Genomic DNA, 13,701 nt, shown 5'->3' on the forward strand with positions numbered 1-13,701 from the left:
TGATGGCACTGGAAACTGAGCTGGGGGCTGGACTCATGCCTGTAATCCTAGCACTTTGGGAGGACAAGGCGGGCAGATCACCTGTGGTCAGGAATTCGAGACCAGCCTGACCAACATAATGAAATCCTGTCTCTACTGAAAATACAAAAATTAGCCAGGTGTGGTGGCAGTACCTGTAATCCCAGCTACTTTAGAGGCTGAGGCACAAGAATCGCTTGAACCCGGGAGGCAGAGGTTGCAGTGAGCTGGGCGCCACTGCATTCCAGCACTCCAGCCTAGGCAAGGGCGACAGAGCGAGACTCTGTCTCAAAAAAAAAAAAAGAAGGCCGGGGGTGATGGCTCACACCTGTAATCCCAGCACTTTGGGAGGCCCAGGCGGGTGGATCACCTGAGGTCAGGAGTTTGAGATCAGCCTGACCAACATGGTAAAACCCTGTCTCTACTAAAAATGCAAAAATTAGCCAGGCATGGTGGTGGGTGCCTGTAATCCCAGCTACTTGGGAGGTTGAGGCAGGAGAATCTCTTGAACCTGGGAGGTGGAGGTTGCAGTGAGCCAAGATCGCACCACTGCCCTCCAGCCTGGGAGACAGAGTGAGACTCCGTCCCAAAAAAAGAAAAAAAAGAAAACTGAGCTGGGTGCCATGAGATGGAGCTGGCAGTTCTGCTGCCTTGGCATCTGTTCTAGCCAGCTGGGGATATAGGGGCTGCATTCAGACCCTTCCATTCCTTTAGCCTGGCATCTTCTCTGGCTGGCACACTGATCTGTGGCACATGGATGGTGGTGGGTGGGCTATCAGAGGGACTGTCCTTGTGGGCATCAGTCTGGGTCTCTGGTCTCAACCCCTTGTCCTTACCCTGAGAGACTTCTAGATGCCTCCCTCCCTGATCCTGCCCACAGTTCCCAAGCACCAGCGCTGTGTCAGGCCCCAGGACCCTGAAGGGCTCAGATACCACAGGGCTTCTGCTGTAAGTGATCAGTCTAGAGAGAAGAGTGTCATTAGTGAGGTGACCAGGATTGAGGGTGAGGGTGTTCCTGGTGACCATGGAGATGCCTTGGGGAAAGGACTCATTGAAGAAGTGACTTTTGAGCTGGGCTTTGTGTGATGAAAAGAAGTTCACTGGCCGGGCGCGATGGCTCACGCCTGTAATCCCAGCACTTTGGGAGGCCAAGGTGGGCGGATCACAAGGTCAGGAGATCAAGACCATCCTGGCTAACAGGGTGAAACCCCGTCTCTACTAAAAATACAAAAAATTAGCCGGGCATGGTGTCGGGTGCCTGTAGTCCCAGCTACTCTGGAGGCTGAGGCAGGAGAATGGCATGAGCCCAGCAGGCAGAGCTTGCAGTGAGCCAAGATCATGCCACTGCACTCCAGCATGGGCAACAGAGTGAGACTCCGTCTCAAAAAAAAAAAAAGGAGTTCACCATGGTGAGGGCACGCAGTGGGGCTGTGTGTTCTGGGAGCACTGAGTGATGGCTGGGGTGAGAGAGATGTAAAAAGGTTAGGGTATGGATTCCTGGATGACAGAGGCAGGATGTTGATTACCCTCCTGGGTTTTGGTCCTGTCCTTCATGATATGGGGACCCCCCTAGCTTTGTTTAGCCAGTGGCAAGGTCAGTTGACTTTATACCTGGTGGTGCACCTCAGGATGAAAAGGGCTGGAGAGATCCCACTGTGTCTGCCAGAGCCCAGTTGGGCCTGGGGAAGGGGGACATGCCAGTGGTGGCTTGAAACTGGCATCTGGGGCCCCTCCGGGAGCTGTGTGATGCTAGGAAGCCAAGAAGATACATCTGGTACCATTCCCATGCCCTGAGGCTGAGAGACCACAGGCCGAGAGGGAGGGGTTTGCTGGGAGGGACCCGGCCCTCATCTGACACTGTGCTGCTTGCCTTTTAGTGTGCATGACCAACTGCCCAACGCTCATTGTCATGGTGGGCCTGCCCGCCAGGGGCAAGACCTACATCTCCAAGAAGCTGACTCGATACCTGAACTGGATTGGTGTGCCTACTCGGGGTGAGGCTTGGCCCCAGCTGTCCGAGGGGAGCTTTGTGGGGCATGGCGAAGAGAAGAGAGAAGGCCTATCCTCTGTTCTTTGGCCTGGGGGTGGATCAAGGTCAGGGTTGGTAGGGGTTGCTGTTGCTGTGAAAGCTGAGCCTCTCCTTTCCGCCAGAGTTCAATGTTGGCCAGTATCGCCGGGACATGGTAAAGACCTACAAATCTTTTGAATTTTTTCTCCCTGACAATGAAGAGGGCCTGAAAATCAGGAAGTAAGTATATGTGTTGGGTGTCGGGGGAGAGGTTGCTGGGGGACCCAGTGTGGAGAAAGCTAACACATTACCAACCATTTACTGAGAAGCCCCTGGAGTGGAGCTGCTGGTGAATGACTGAGCTACTCCTGAGCCCTGGGCTTGCCTGGCTCTGACGGCTGTGTGACAGAGCTGTGTGACAAGGCTGGTCTCTGGATCTCTCAGGATGTGGTGGGGGTGGGAGGTGATGGGTTTGGGGATGAGAAGAGAGGGTGTGTTGTGTGGCCTCCTGGTGGCTGGGCCATTCCTGCCCTGGGGTTAAGGAGCCCTTGGGAAGGACAGCCTGTGGGAGGGGAGGACAGAGCTTCAGGGAGGTGAGAGGGGCTCAGCCACACAGGTCATAGAAGCTGCTTCCTGGAGGTCATCCTCGCTCACCCCAGCGCCCCCGTGGGGATGCCTGCTCCTGGGTAAGAGAACCTGAGTGAGTACAGGCATACAGGCCTTAGGGATGGAGCTGGGGGCAGGGGACTTCCTCCCTTGCCCCAGGATAAGCTCTCTCCTGTGTATTTGGAGCATGTTTGCCCTGTGTTTGCTATGTTCTTGGTGTGTGATTGCTGGTGTGACTGGCTTTGCATTGACGTCTCCTAGGTGCTGCTGGGTGAGTCGTTCACACTTCTGCTGTTATTCCTGAGATAGAAATATGTATATGCTACCCCCACCCCCAACAACTTTCAGACTTGAACTGAGTCCTTTCGTCAAGGAACTGAGCAGCCATGCTGTGCTTTTCTCCGGAGGTGTTAGCTGGGGGCTTGAGAAGCCCCTTATCAACTTAGGGTGTCAGAGACTTGCTCTTGGCCTAGCCATCAGGATAGGGCAGTGAGCAGAGGTTGACCCAGCTCTAGTGACTTCCCCAAATCAAGCCTAGCCCCAGGCCAGAGGCTACCAGGCTGCCACTGGGGTCCACACTAGGCTACCTGTTCTTTATCTGGCCACCAGGGGGCAGGAACTCCCTGCTGTGGGTCTTGGACCTTCAGACCAGACACTGCCTTTGTTCTTGCATTGGTGTGGCCTGGCCAGGCTGTGGCACCAAGAAAGGAAGGGGAGGCTGACATTCAGGTTTCTGTGGCTAAATTGTGGATAAAAATCAAGGCTGGACCCTCTGGTTGTATTGAGTCAGATAAAAAGTAGGGGACTAATGTCTGAACCTGCCATGTGCTGGGTTCTTGATGCCCGTTGTCACCCCCCCTTTAACAGATGAGGAAACTGAGGCTCCGACAGGCCAGGAGTCTCACACAAAATAGCAAGTTTATATCAGCACCCAGACTTGAATCTAAGCCCATCTACTGCTAAAAAGTGTCCATCATTCCAATATTCCTCAATAGGTAGGTCAAGGAACATATAAAATGCAAATTTTATTTATTTTTTTAATTATTATTTTTTTCATGATGGAGTCTCACTCTGTCGCCCCGGCTGGAATGCAGTGGTGCAATCTCAGCTCACTGCAACCTCCGCCTCCTGGGTTCAAGCAGTTCTCCTGCCTTAGCCTCCCGAGTAGCTGGTACTACAGGTACATGTCACCATGCCTGGCTAATTTTTTTGTATTTTTAATAGAGACGGGGTTTCACCATGTTGGTCAGGCTGGTCTTGAACTCCTGACCTCAAATGATCCCCTCACCTTGACCTTCCAAAGTGCTGGGATTATAGGCGTGAGCCACCGTGCCTGACCTATTTTATTTTATTTTTTAATACCCCCACCAGATGCAAATTTTAAACAACCCCAAGCTGTGGATGCTGATAGCCTAGCCTGTCTCATCTTCCCAGCAGCTTCTGTGGTGGGTGGTGCCTCACTTTTCCAGATGCTGAGACCAAGGCCAGAAATTGATGGGGGTGCCTTGGGTCACTCAGGGTTTGAATTTGAAGTCTGTCCTGTCTGAATCCGTAGTGTTTGTGGGGAGAGTCTGCCAGCCGTTCCACTCTGGTTGTCCCCCTAAGGTAGGGATATTTCGGATTAATTCAAATGAAGAGACCTAGACTCAAGAGAGGTTGGGAAGCTAGTCCAGCATCACCCTGCGACAGAAGCTGGGGACAGGCTCGTTGCTGTCTTTCTGCAGGCATACCCTGTGGCTGCCCTAGAAACCCTCTCTCCTGTATCCGAATCCTGGCTCTGGCTGGGCCACAGGGCCATTTCCTATTAACCAGCCCAAAATTTCCCAATTAGCAAAATAAAAGGACCAGAGTTTTTAAAGTGGAAAACCTGGGAAGAGACAGCTGTGTTTCCCAGAGGCCCAGTTACTCACACAATGTTGAGGTCCTTCTCTGACACTGGACACAGCAGAAGATCTAGAAAAGTGCATGCAAGGCCGGGTGCAGTGATTCACGCCTGTAATCCTAGCACGTTGGGAGACTGAGGTGGGTGGATCATTTGAGACCAGGAGTTTGAGACCAGCCTGATCAACATGGCAAAACCTCGTCTCTACTAAAATCACAAAAATTAGCCACATGTGGTGGCGCACACCTGTAATCCCAGCTACATCAGGAGGCTGAGGCATGAGAATTGCTTGAATCTGGGAGGTGGAGGTTGCAATGAGCCAAGATCGTGTCTCTGTGCTCCAGTCTGGGTGATAGAGCAAGACTGTGTCTCAAAAAAAAATGTATGCAAGGGCATGAGTACACATATTCTAAACAGGCACACTCATACTCCTGCACACAGTCCTATACCACACACAGGCCCCCATGCACACACACACGTGGGCACATGCACGCATGTGCATACCTCATAGGCACATATCTGGATATGCATATACCATATGTACAGGGTTATTTATATATGGCTATTACCTCTGTGTCATCAGTTACTTTTTTTTACATGTTGGTATATGTACATGTGTGAGCACCTACTTTTTATATTTTTATTTTATTTTGTTTTTCTTGAGCCACACGTGATTCAAGGGCCATTACACACATGCAGGCGCACATGTTCTCACCCTGTATATACATATACACCTGAGCAGGCTCATACATGGTGTGTTGGCATTCCCCAAGACTGCCCTCAGGTTCAGTGATTTGCTAGGGTGACTCCCAGGACTGGGCATATAGCTGGACTCATGGCTAAGACTTAGTACGGCAAAATGACACAAAGCAAAATCAGAAAGAGAAAAGGGGCCTGGGGTGAAGTCCAGAGGAAACCAGGAGCGAGCATCAAGATTCTCTCCCCATGGAGTCACACAGGATGCACTTAATTCCTCCTGCATTGAACTGTGACAACACGTGTGAAATGTTGTCTGCCAGGGAATTTCATCAGAGACTCAATGACCAAGGTTTTTATTGAGGGCTGGTCACATAAGCACCCTGTGCCTAGCATGTACCAAAATTCCAGACTCCAGAAGGAAAGCAGGTATTCAACATAAACCATGTTGTTTGTATAAACAGTCTATGCACAGTGAGCTCCTCTTATAATTCAGGGAAAGGTTTTTTTTTTTGAGACGGAGTCTCGCTCTGTCGCCCAGGCTGGAGGGCAGTGGCGCGATCTCAGCTCACTGCAAGCTCCGCCTCCTGGGTTTACGCCATTCTCCTGCCTCAGCCTCCCAAGTAGCTGGGACTACAGGCGCCCGCCACCACGCCCGGCTAATTTTGTTTTGTAGTTTTAGTAGAGACGGGGTTTCACAGTGTTAGCCAGGATGGCCTCGATCTCTTGACCTCGTGATCTGCCCGCCTCGGCCTCCCGAAGTGCTGGGATTACAGGCATGAGCCACCACGCCCGGCCAATTCAGGGAAAGTTTTATATCACTAGAGGGAACCATTTACCATCAATTTCCCCAATCCTGGCCAAAGGCCAACCTCACAAGCAGGCCTTTTGAAGGGGACCATTCTCACACCTGCTGTGTTAACTCTTCCACACACATGCAGTCACCCACTACACATGAAGGTGGTGCACACACATGCATACCTCAGAGGCACGTGTGTGGGCACATGCACACTTGTGCTCACCTGTATGCACATGTGGATCTGTGCATCACGTTACGCACAAACAAGCGTGATCACAGTTTGTGCTCACACAGTCACATAGCACATGGAAGAGATGTATCCACACACACCCACATGTACACACATGGGCACCCCCACATGCATACTCTGTATATGCTATGCGACACACCACACACAAACTTAGTACAACATGGGTGCATGCACACACATCCTGTGTGCACACAGGCAGGCACACTCATTTCATACCTGTGCCCATTTAGTCACACCTGCCACACAGGGGATTGTGCACACTCGTGTGTGTGCATCTGTGCCTCCACACTGGGCCCAGGGATGCCACACAGGTACAGCTCAACAGATTTAACATGTACATATTTGGTGCAAACACAATCACACATATCCACCACGACGTGTGGATTCATGCATATATGCATCTCTTCACCCCATTCGCACTTTGTCACACACACACATGTACACACGTGCACACGCGCACACACAGGCTCCCAGGCTCTTCCCTCAGCATCTCCACCGGGGCCCTGAGGTATCTTCTGCATGGTGGTGTCATGGCCAGAGCAGCCCACAAAAGACATCTTAGCCCAGAACATGGGGGTCTAAGTGCAGGTGGTGAGAAATGTCCCCACCAATGCCAGTTACCTGGACTCTCAGAATTCAGATGTTTTTGGCATGAGGAAGAAAGCACCTTGAGGCTCTAACTGAAAGAACCGTTGGGGCAAAGAAATGGTTACAAGGGCTGGACATAGTAGCTCACGTGTGTAATCCCAATATTTTGGGAGGCTGTGGCGGGAGGATCACTGGAAGCCAGGAGTTAAAGACCAGCCTGGGGAACATAGTGAGACCCCGTCTCTTAAAAAGAAACAAAAGAAAAGAAAGGTCACAAGGAGGCATAAGAGTAGAGCTCTTTTCAGTGCCCTGGACTCAGCTCTACCACTGATTTTTCTGTGGTTTCCAGATCAGCTTCTGCCTCTGTATTTCAGGCATATTGTCCTGATGAGAGCTCTTTGACTTTGGCATGCTGGGAGTTTAAACACAAAATCCAAAGATCAGCAAAGTCAGGAGGGCTGCGCACTGTGGCTCATGCTTGTAATCCCAGGACTTGGGAGGCTGAGGAGGGTGGATCACTTGAGGTCAGGAGTTCAAGACCCACATGGCGAACATGGTGAAATCCCATCTCTACTGAAAATACAAAAAATTAGCTGGGTGTGGTGGCACATGCCTGTAATCCCAGCTACTCCGGAGGCTGAGGCAGGATAATTGCTTGAACCCAGGAGGTGGAGGTTGTAGTGAGCTGAGATCATGCCGCTGTACTCCAGTCTGGGCAACAAAGTGAGACTCTGTCTCAAAAAACAAAAATCAAAAACAAAAAAACACAAGGCTAGGAGATCTAGCTTTACCCTTACATAGAAAAAGGGAAGATAATAGATCAAAAGGTAATTTAGCTATCTCCAGACCTCATAGGAGAAATTCATAAGATAAGAACAGGCCGGGAGTGGTGGCTTATGCCTATAATCCCAGCGCTTTGGGAGACTGAGGCAGGTGGATCACGAGGTCAGGAGATCAAGGCCATCCTGGCTAACACAGTGAAACCCTGTCTCTACTAAAAATACAAAAAATTAGCTGGGCGTGGTGGCGGGCGCCTGTAGTCCTAGCTACTCGGGAGGCTGAGGCAGGAGAATGGTGTGAACCCGGGAGGTGGAGCTTGCAGTGAGCTGAGATCACGCCACTGCACTCCAGACTGGGAGAGAGAGTGAGACTCCGTCTCAAAAAAAAAAAAGATGAGAACAATCCTGGCTGGGCGCAGTGGCTCGCGCCTGTAATCCCAGCACTTTGGGAGACCAAAGTGGGCAGATCAGTTGAAGTCAGGAGTTTGAGACCAGCCTGGCTAACATGACGAAATCCCATCTCTACTGAAAATACAAAAATTAGCCAGATGTGGTGGCAAGCACCCATAATCCCTGGTACTTGGGTGGCTGAGGCACAAGAATTGCTTGAACCTGGGAGGCGGAGGTTACAGTGAGCTGAGATTGTACCACTGCATTCCAGCCTGGGCAACAGAGAGTAATACTCTGTCTCAAAAAAACAAAACAAAACAAAAAAAAAACAACCTTATGTGTCAATCCATTTTGCAGCAATAAATGAAAAAGCTGAAAACTTATAAAGATTGTGTAAGCCTGGGCAACATAGCAAGACCCCATCTCTAAAATAAATTTAAAGATTAGCCAGGTGTGGTGGCATACCCCTGTAGTTTCAGCTAGCTACTCTGGAGGCTGAGGCAGGAAGACTGCTTGAGCCCAGGAGTTTGGGTTGCAGTGAGGCATGATCCCACTGCTGCACTCCAGCCTAGGTGGCAGAGTGAGACCTTATCTAAAAAAAAAAAAAAAAAAAAAGATCTGAAAACTGTATAGTCAGTGTTCGGTCATAGGTGGGGGATTCCCATTCTGGAGGGTATGGATATGATAGAAGCAGAGATGCAGAACCCTCTCCCAGAAGGGGTGGTTTGGGGAATCTCTTTCAGGAAAGAAAGTTGAGCATTAAGCCTAACACTACCTGAGGGCCAGCACTAGCGTTCCTCCCATCCCCACCACCAACTCCTGACATGCACACCAGAAAACAGCTGCTTTTAAAAATGCTTATTTTGAAATACAAAAATTAGCTGGGTGTGGTGGTGCATGCCTGTAATCCCAGCTACTCAGTAGGCTGAGGCATGAAAATTGCTTGAAACTGGGCAGAAGTTGCACTGAGCCAAGATCGCGCCACTGCCCTCCAGCCTGGGTGACAGAGCGAGACTCAGCCCCCCCAAAAAAAGGAGGCCTATTTTGATAATCAGGGAAAATATATGACAATTAGAAATCGTGAATATGGCACAATGACAGCATGGATTTGCACACAATGAGAAGATGAGGGAAAATACAGAAACATAGTGCTTAAAAAATGTTGCTAATGGCCAAGAGTATATAGCCTTCCACCTCACAGAAGCAGAGTTAGCCAAATACTGAACATTATCCGGAGGAAAGAGAAGAGAAATTTTGAAAAGAGAGCAAGAGATCTTGGGACTGTTCCTCCTGTCATGTCTCCTCCTGTCGTGTGTCCCTGGCCACCCTCCTGCAGCCAGGGTCGGGTGCTGGGCTGACCCTGTGTTTTCTCTCCTGAAGGCAGTGTGCCCTGGCAGCTCTCCGTGACGTCCGGCGGTTCCTTAGTGAGGAGGGGGGACATGTGGCGGTGAGTGTGACACCCTAGTGACAGCTGGGAGTGACACATGGGAGCCCACCCACATCTGTGCCTTTGCTCATCAGGCATCTGGAGGGGAAGGCAGGGTGTGTGTGCCCCAGATGCCCTGGGTGCCAGCCCTTGGGAGGAAGTCTACAACGGCTATGCAGGAGGAAGCGAGAGACTGGATGTGGGCCAGGAGTTTCCCTCTGGGCATGTGGTGGCCACATTTGACCCTACAGGACTTCCTCTGGATACTTATATTGTTGGCCACCCCAGAAGTTACAGGTATCCGGTTGCTTAAGTCTTTAGTAAATGTGATTTCTCCTGGTGTGGAGAGAGTCCTGCCCAGCATTACTGGTTGTTGCAGGAACCCACCGAATCCTGGGTTAAGGGGATTCCACCTGTGTGTTGGCCCCCCTAGTCAGATGGAAGGGCGAAACAGGGTTGAGCTGGGGTGTCTGTGAGAAAGGGCTCTGCCCCAACCTTATATAGTCAAACACAGGGGCTGTTCTTTCCCTTCCTTTTTCTTCTTGGAGTCATGCCTTCTGGAGTTCTCTGTCCCCAGCTACAATCTGTGCCTGTAGCACAGCCATTGCCCTTCTCTCTCCTGGGTTGAATGTTCTGCCTATGGATCCCACATCATCTTCTCCTAGACTTACTGATTTGTTTCGTTGAAGCACATCCACCAGTAATTTCCTGAGAAAGGTGCTTGGGGAGGTAAATTGTGTGAGACCTTGCATGTCTGAAGTGTCTTTTTTTAATCCTCACATTTGATGATTGGGTATAGAATTCTAGGTGGAAAGTGCTTTTCCCTTAGAACTTCTACAACAGGCCGGGCGCGGTGGCTCAAGCCTGTAATCCCAGCACTTTGGGAGGCCGAGACGGGCGGATCACGAGGTCAGGAGATCGAGACCATCCTGGCTAACACGGTGAAACCCCGTCTCTACTAAAAAAATACAAAAAACTAGCCGGGCGAGGTGGCGGGCGCCTGTAGTCCCAGCTACTGGGGAGGCTGAGGCAGGAGAATGGCGTAAACCCGGGAGGCAGAGCTTGCAGTGAGCTGAGATCCGGCCACTGCACTCCAGCCTGGGTGGCAGAGCAAGACTCCGTCTCAAACAAAACAAAACAAAACAACAACAACAAAAAAAACGGCTTAGACATGCTGGTGGGTGGGCCGCATCAGAGGATGCTTCTCAAAGAGCTCCAGATGGGTCAGTGCCCAGCTGGATGGGGTTGGGAAGGGGGCCTGGGCCTCCAGCTCTTCTTTATCAGCCAGCCAGTCTTCCCATTTCCTCCCCACCTTTGTCCCTTTTCTTAGCAATGGCGGCACACCCTCCTGAGTTCTCTGGTCCTGCGCAGGTGGTGTGATCTGGTTGGCGAGCACCTGTGTTTGGTTTCCTCCATGACTTTGAGTCCGTCACCGTGGATCTATCTGACAGAATGTTGTAGATGCCTCCATCTCCTATCCTCTCTTTTTCTCTTTATCTTTCCGTTCCCATTTTACTGGGGTGTCAAGATGGAGTAGAAATAAAAGTAGGTTCACTTCACCAGGTTTAACTGGTTTCACTGAAATTCCTGTTGGTCAAACACAAACTGAGTGCCCATATGTGCAGAGCAGCGCTGAGTAGGTTCTTCTGTGCTGAGGGTCTGCTCCCCTGCTGGGAGCATAGGCATCCTCTCCTTCCAACTTCCTTGGTTCATTCTCTCCAAGGAAGGGGAGGGCCAGCCCAGCCCTTGTAAGTCTGAAGGAGACTGGCCAGGCAGGTGGCCCTGGCAGCAGCTGGTCTTTGTAGGAAATCCAGTCCCCAGAGAGCCTGTGCTGCGGCCCTCAGGTGATTCCTACCTTCCCCAGGGCCAGAGGCTGAGTTAACCCTAGTTTGGTCCTAGGTTTTTGATGCCACAAACACCACCCGAGAACGGAGAGCAACCATCTTTAATTTTGGAGAACAGAATGGCTACAAGGTGAGACCTCCTTGGCTCCTCTCCTTGGTGGAACTGTGGCATGCCCCCTGCCCTCCAGGGCTCCTTTCACCGCCTGCTGATGCATAAGGGGCATGGGGCTGGCATGGCTCCTGAGTGTAATTTGGGATAAGAGAGGCTGTCTCCACCTGGGGTTTGCTTTCCAGAGGGAAGGGGGTTTTGGTGGGAGAGTCTAGGATAGGGCAGCACCTGCTTTAGCTCCGGACTCCTTGACCCTGCCTCCAGCCCCCTGAAGCAGGGTTTCAGGGCCTGGCTGCTGGTCAGCATGGGCCTCGGGGGATGAAGAGCTCCGAGCAAGGCAGGAGGCCCTGAACATGTCCGTGTTCCTCCCTCCCACCATCCTGGCGCTTCTGGTCCTGCCGCAGACCTTTTTTGTCGAGTCCATCTGTGTGGATCCTGAGGTCATAGCTGCCAACATCGTGGTGAGTGGTGCATCTGACCTTGTCAGAAGGTCGTGTGTGACAGGGACATCCCTTTTCAGGTTTTGGCTACCCTTAATTTGATCTTGAACCTTGCGGGGGTAGGGAGGCAGTGTAACAGCAAATGCCGGGTCAGGTGAGCCTTGCCCTCTGTGGACCACTGTGTGGAAGGCTGGGTGGCTGGTGGACATTCACTCACCCCTCCTCCCCATCGTAACCACCTGGGCACTAGGAGAGCACCTTCAGCAGGGGTGGGAGGGTGGGTGAGGGAAATGTTTTCTATTTCAGAGAAAGAAAGACTCAGTCTTCCCTTCTCCTCCCCCAGTTATCTCAGGAATGGCCATGTAGGTCTGGGGAAATGAGAGTTCAGGGTGGCGAAAGGCCTCCAGGCCTCCCCCGTACCCACAAGGATGAGGGACTTCAATCCCTGGACCCTTAGTGATACCCTCTCTGCACTCGTATGAGAACTCAGACCAGGGAGCTGCTGGACCAGCCCCCAACCTCAGCTTCCAGCCTCAGGTCCCCACCCTGGTCTCTGGCCCAACCTCCTCCAGCCCCTGCCCCGCAGTCTCCTTGGTCTTTGGCCCCGCCTGGCTTCTGACCCTGATATGTCCTTGCTCTGTGCCTGGCTTCGGCAGCAAGTGAAACTGGGCAGCCCTGACTATGTCAACCGCGACAGTGACGAGGCTACCGAGGACTTCATGAGGCGCATTGAGTGCTATGAGAACTCCTACGAGTCGCTAGATGAGGACCTGGATAGGTGAGTCAGGGCAGCACCGGGCCCTGCAGCTGCGATGACGGGCAGCAGGGGTCATACTTGGTTGCCTCCTGTGGCTCCCCATGGTGGTGGCTGGGGGACCAGAAAGCAGAGATGGTCTGACTTTCTTGTTTATTTCCTTGGGGCAGAAATTTTTGGCCAGAGGTGACTTGCAGAACACTTGTTACCTCATCCGAAACTCTGCGAGTCAGGATTTTATACTATTCCATCATGAAATCAAGCCGAATTTCTATGCAGGGGGTCTTAAAGCAGGGGTTGGCAAATATTTTCTGTCAAAGATCAGAAAGTAAATATTTTATTTAGACCTTGGAGGATGTACAGCCTCTGTTGCAGACACTTGCTCTGCTGTCACAGTACAAATGAAACATAGATGATATGTAAATCAGTGGGTATAGCTGTGTTCCAGTAAAATTTGATAAAAACAGCCCACAGCTGAATTTGACTGTCTGGCCATAGTTTACCAAATCCTGTCTTACAGAACACATGGGGCAGTGGCTGGGTAAATAATAATGTGAAGTATTACATCACAGAATGTAATACTTGAGGAAGTATTACAGTCATCATTATAACTCGTCATTGTGGAGAGACATGGGAAAATATAACACTGCATTCAGTGAAAAGGCTGGAATACAAACTTGTGCTTGGGTTCTATAATTTTATAAGCATGTGTAATACAGGCCGGGCAGAGTGGCTCATGCCTGTAATCCTAGCACTTTGGAAGGATGAGGCGGGAGGATTCCTTAAGCCCAGGATTTTGAGACCAGCCTGGGCAACATGGTGAAACCCCATCTCTACAAAAAATACAAAAATTACCTGGCGGCCAGGCACGGTGGCTCACGCCTGTAATCTCAGCACTTTGGGAGGCCGAGGTGGGCGGATCACGAGGTCAGGAGGTCGAGACCATCCTGGCTAACACAGTGAAACCCCGTATCTACTAAAATACAAAAAATTAGCTGGACATGGTTGCGCACCCGTAGTCCCAGCTACTCGGAAGGCTGAGGCAGAAGAATCACTTGAACCCAGGAGGTGGAAGTTGCGGTGAGCTGAGATCGTGCCACTGCACTCCGGCC

The 13,701-nt window shown here is 51.2% G+C and overlaps 1 protein-coding gene across 1 annotated transcript in view; it reads left to right on the plus strand.

The window, feature by feature from the left end:
- Positions 1 to 13,701, plus strand: part of PFKFB4 (6-phosphofructo-2-kinase/fructose-2,6-biphosphatase 4) — a 35,713-nt gene that overhangs the window by 5,043 nt on the left and 16,969 nt on the right. The window contains exons 2-8 of the mRNA XM_017867951.1: positions 1,896 to 2,012; positions 2,170 to 2,266; positions 9,397 to 9,463; positions 11,342 to 11,416; positions 11,800 to 11,856; positions 12,492 to 12,613; positions 13,088 to 13,130. Coding sequence (XP_017723440.1) covers positions 1,896 to 2,012; positions 2,170 to 2,266; positions 9,397 to 9,463; positions 11,342 to 11,416; positions 11,800 to 11,856; positions 12,492 to 12,613; positions 13,088 to 13,130 — 578 coding nt within the window. The remainder of the gene's footprint in view (positions 1 to 1,895; positions 2,013 to 2,169; positions 2,267 to 9,396; positions 9,464 to 11,341; positions 11,417 to 11,799; positions 11,857 to 12,491; positions 12,614 to 13,087; positions 13,131 to 13,701) is intronic.

This window comes from Rhinopithecus bieti, unplaced genomic scaffold (genome assembly GCF_001698545.2).
Source record: "Rhinopithecus bieti isolate Rb0 unplaced genomic scaffold, ASM169854v2 scaffold_3875, whole genome shotgun sequence".
NCBI lineage: Eukaryota > Metazoa > Chordata > Mammalia > Primates > Cercopithecidae > Rhinopithecus > Rhinopithecus bieti.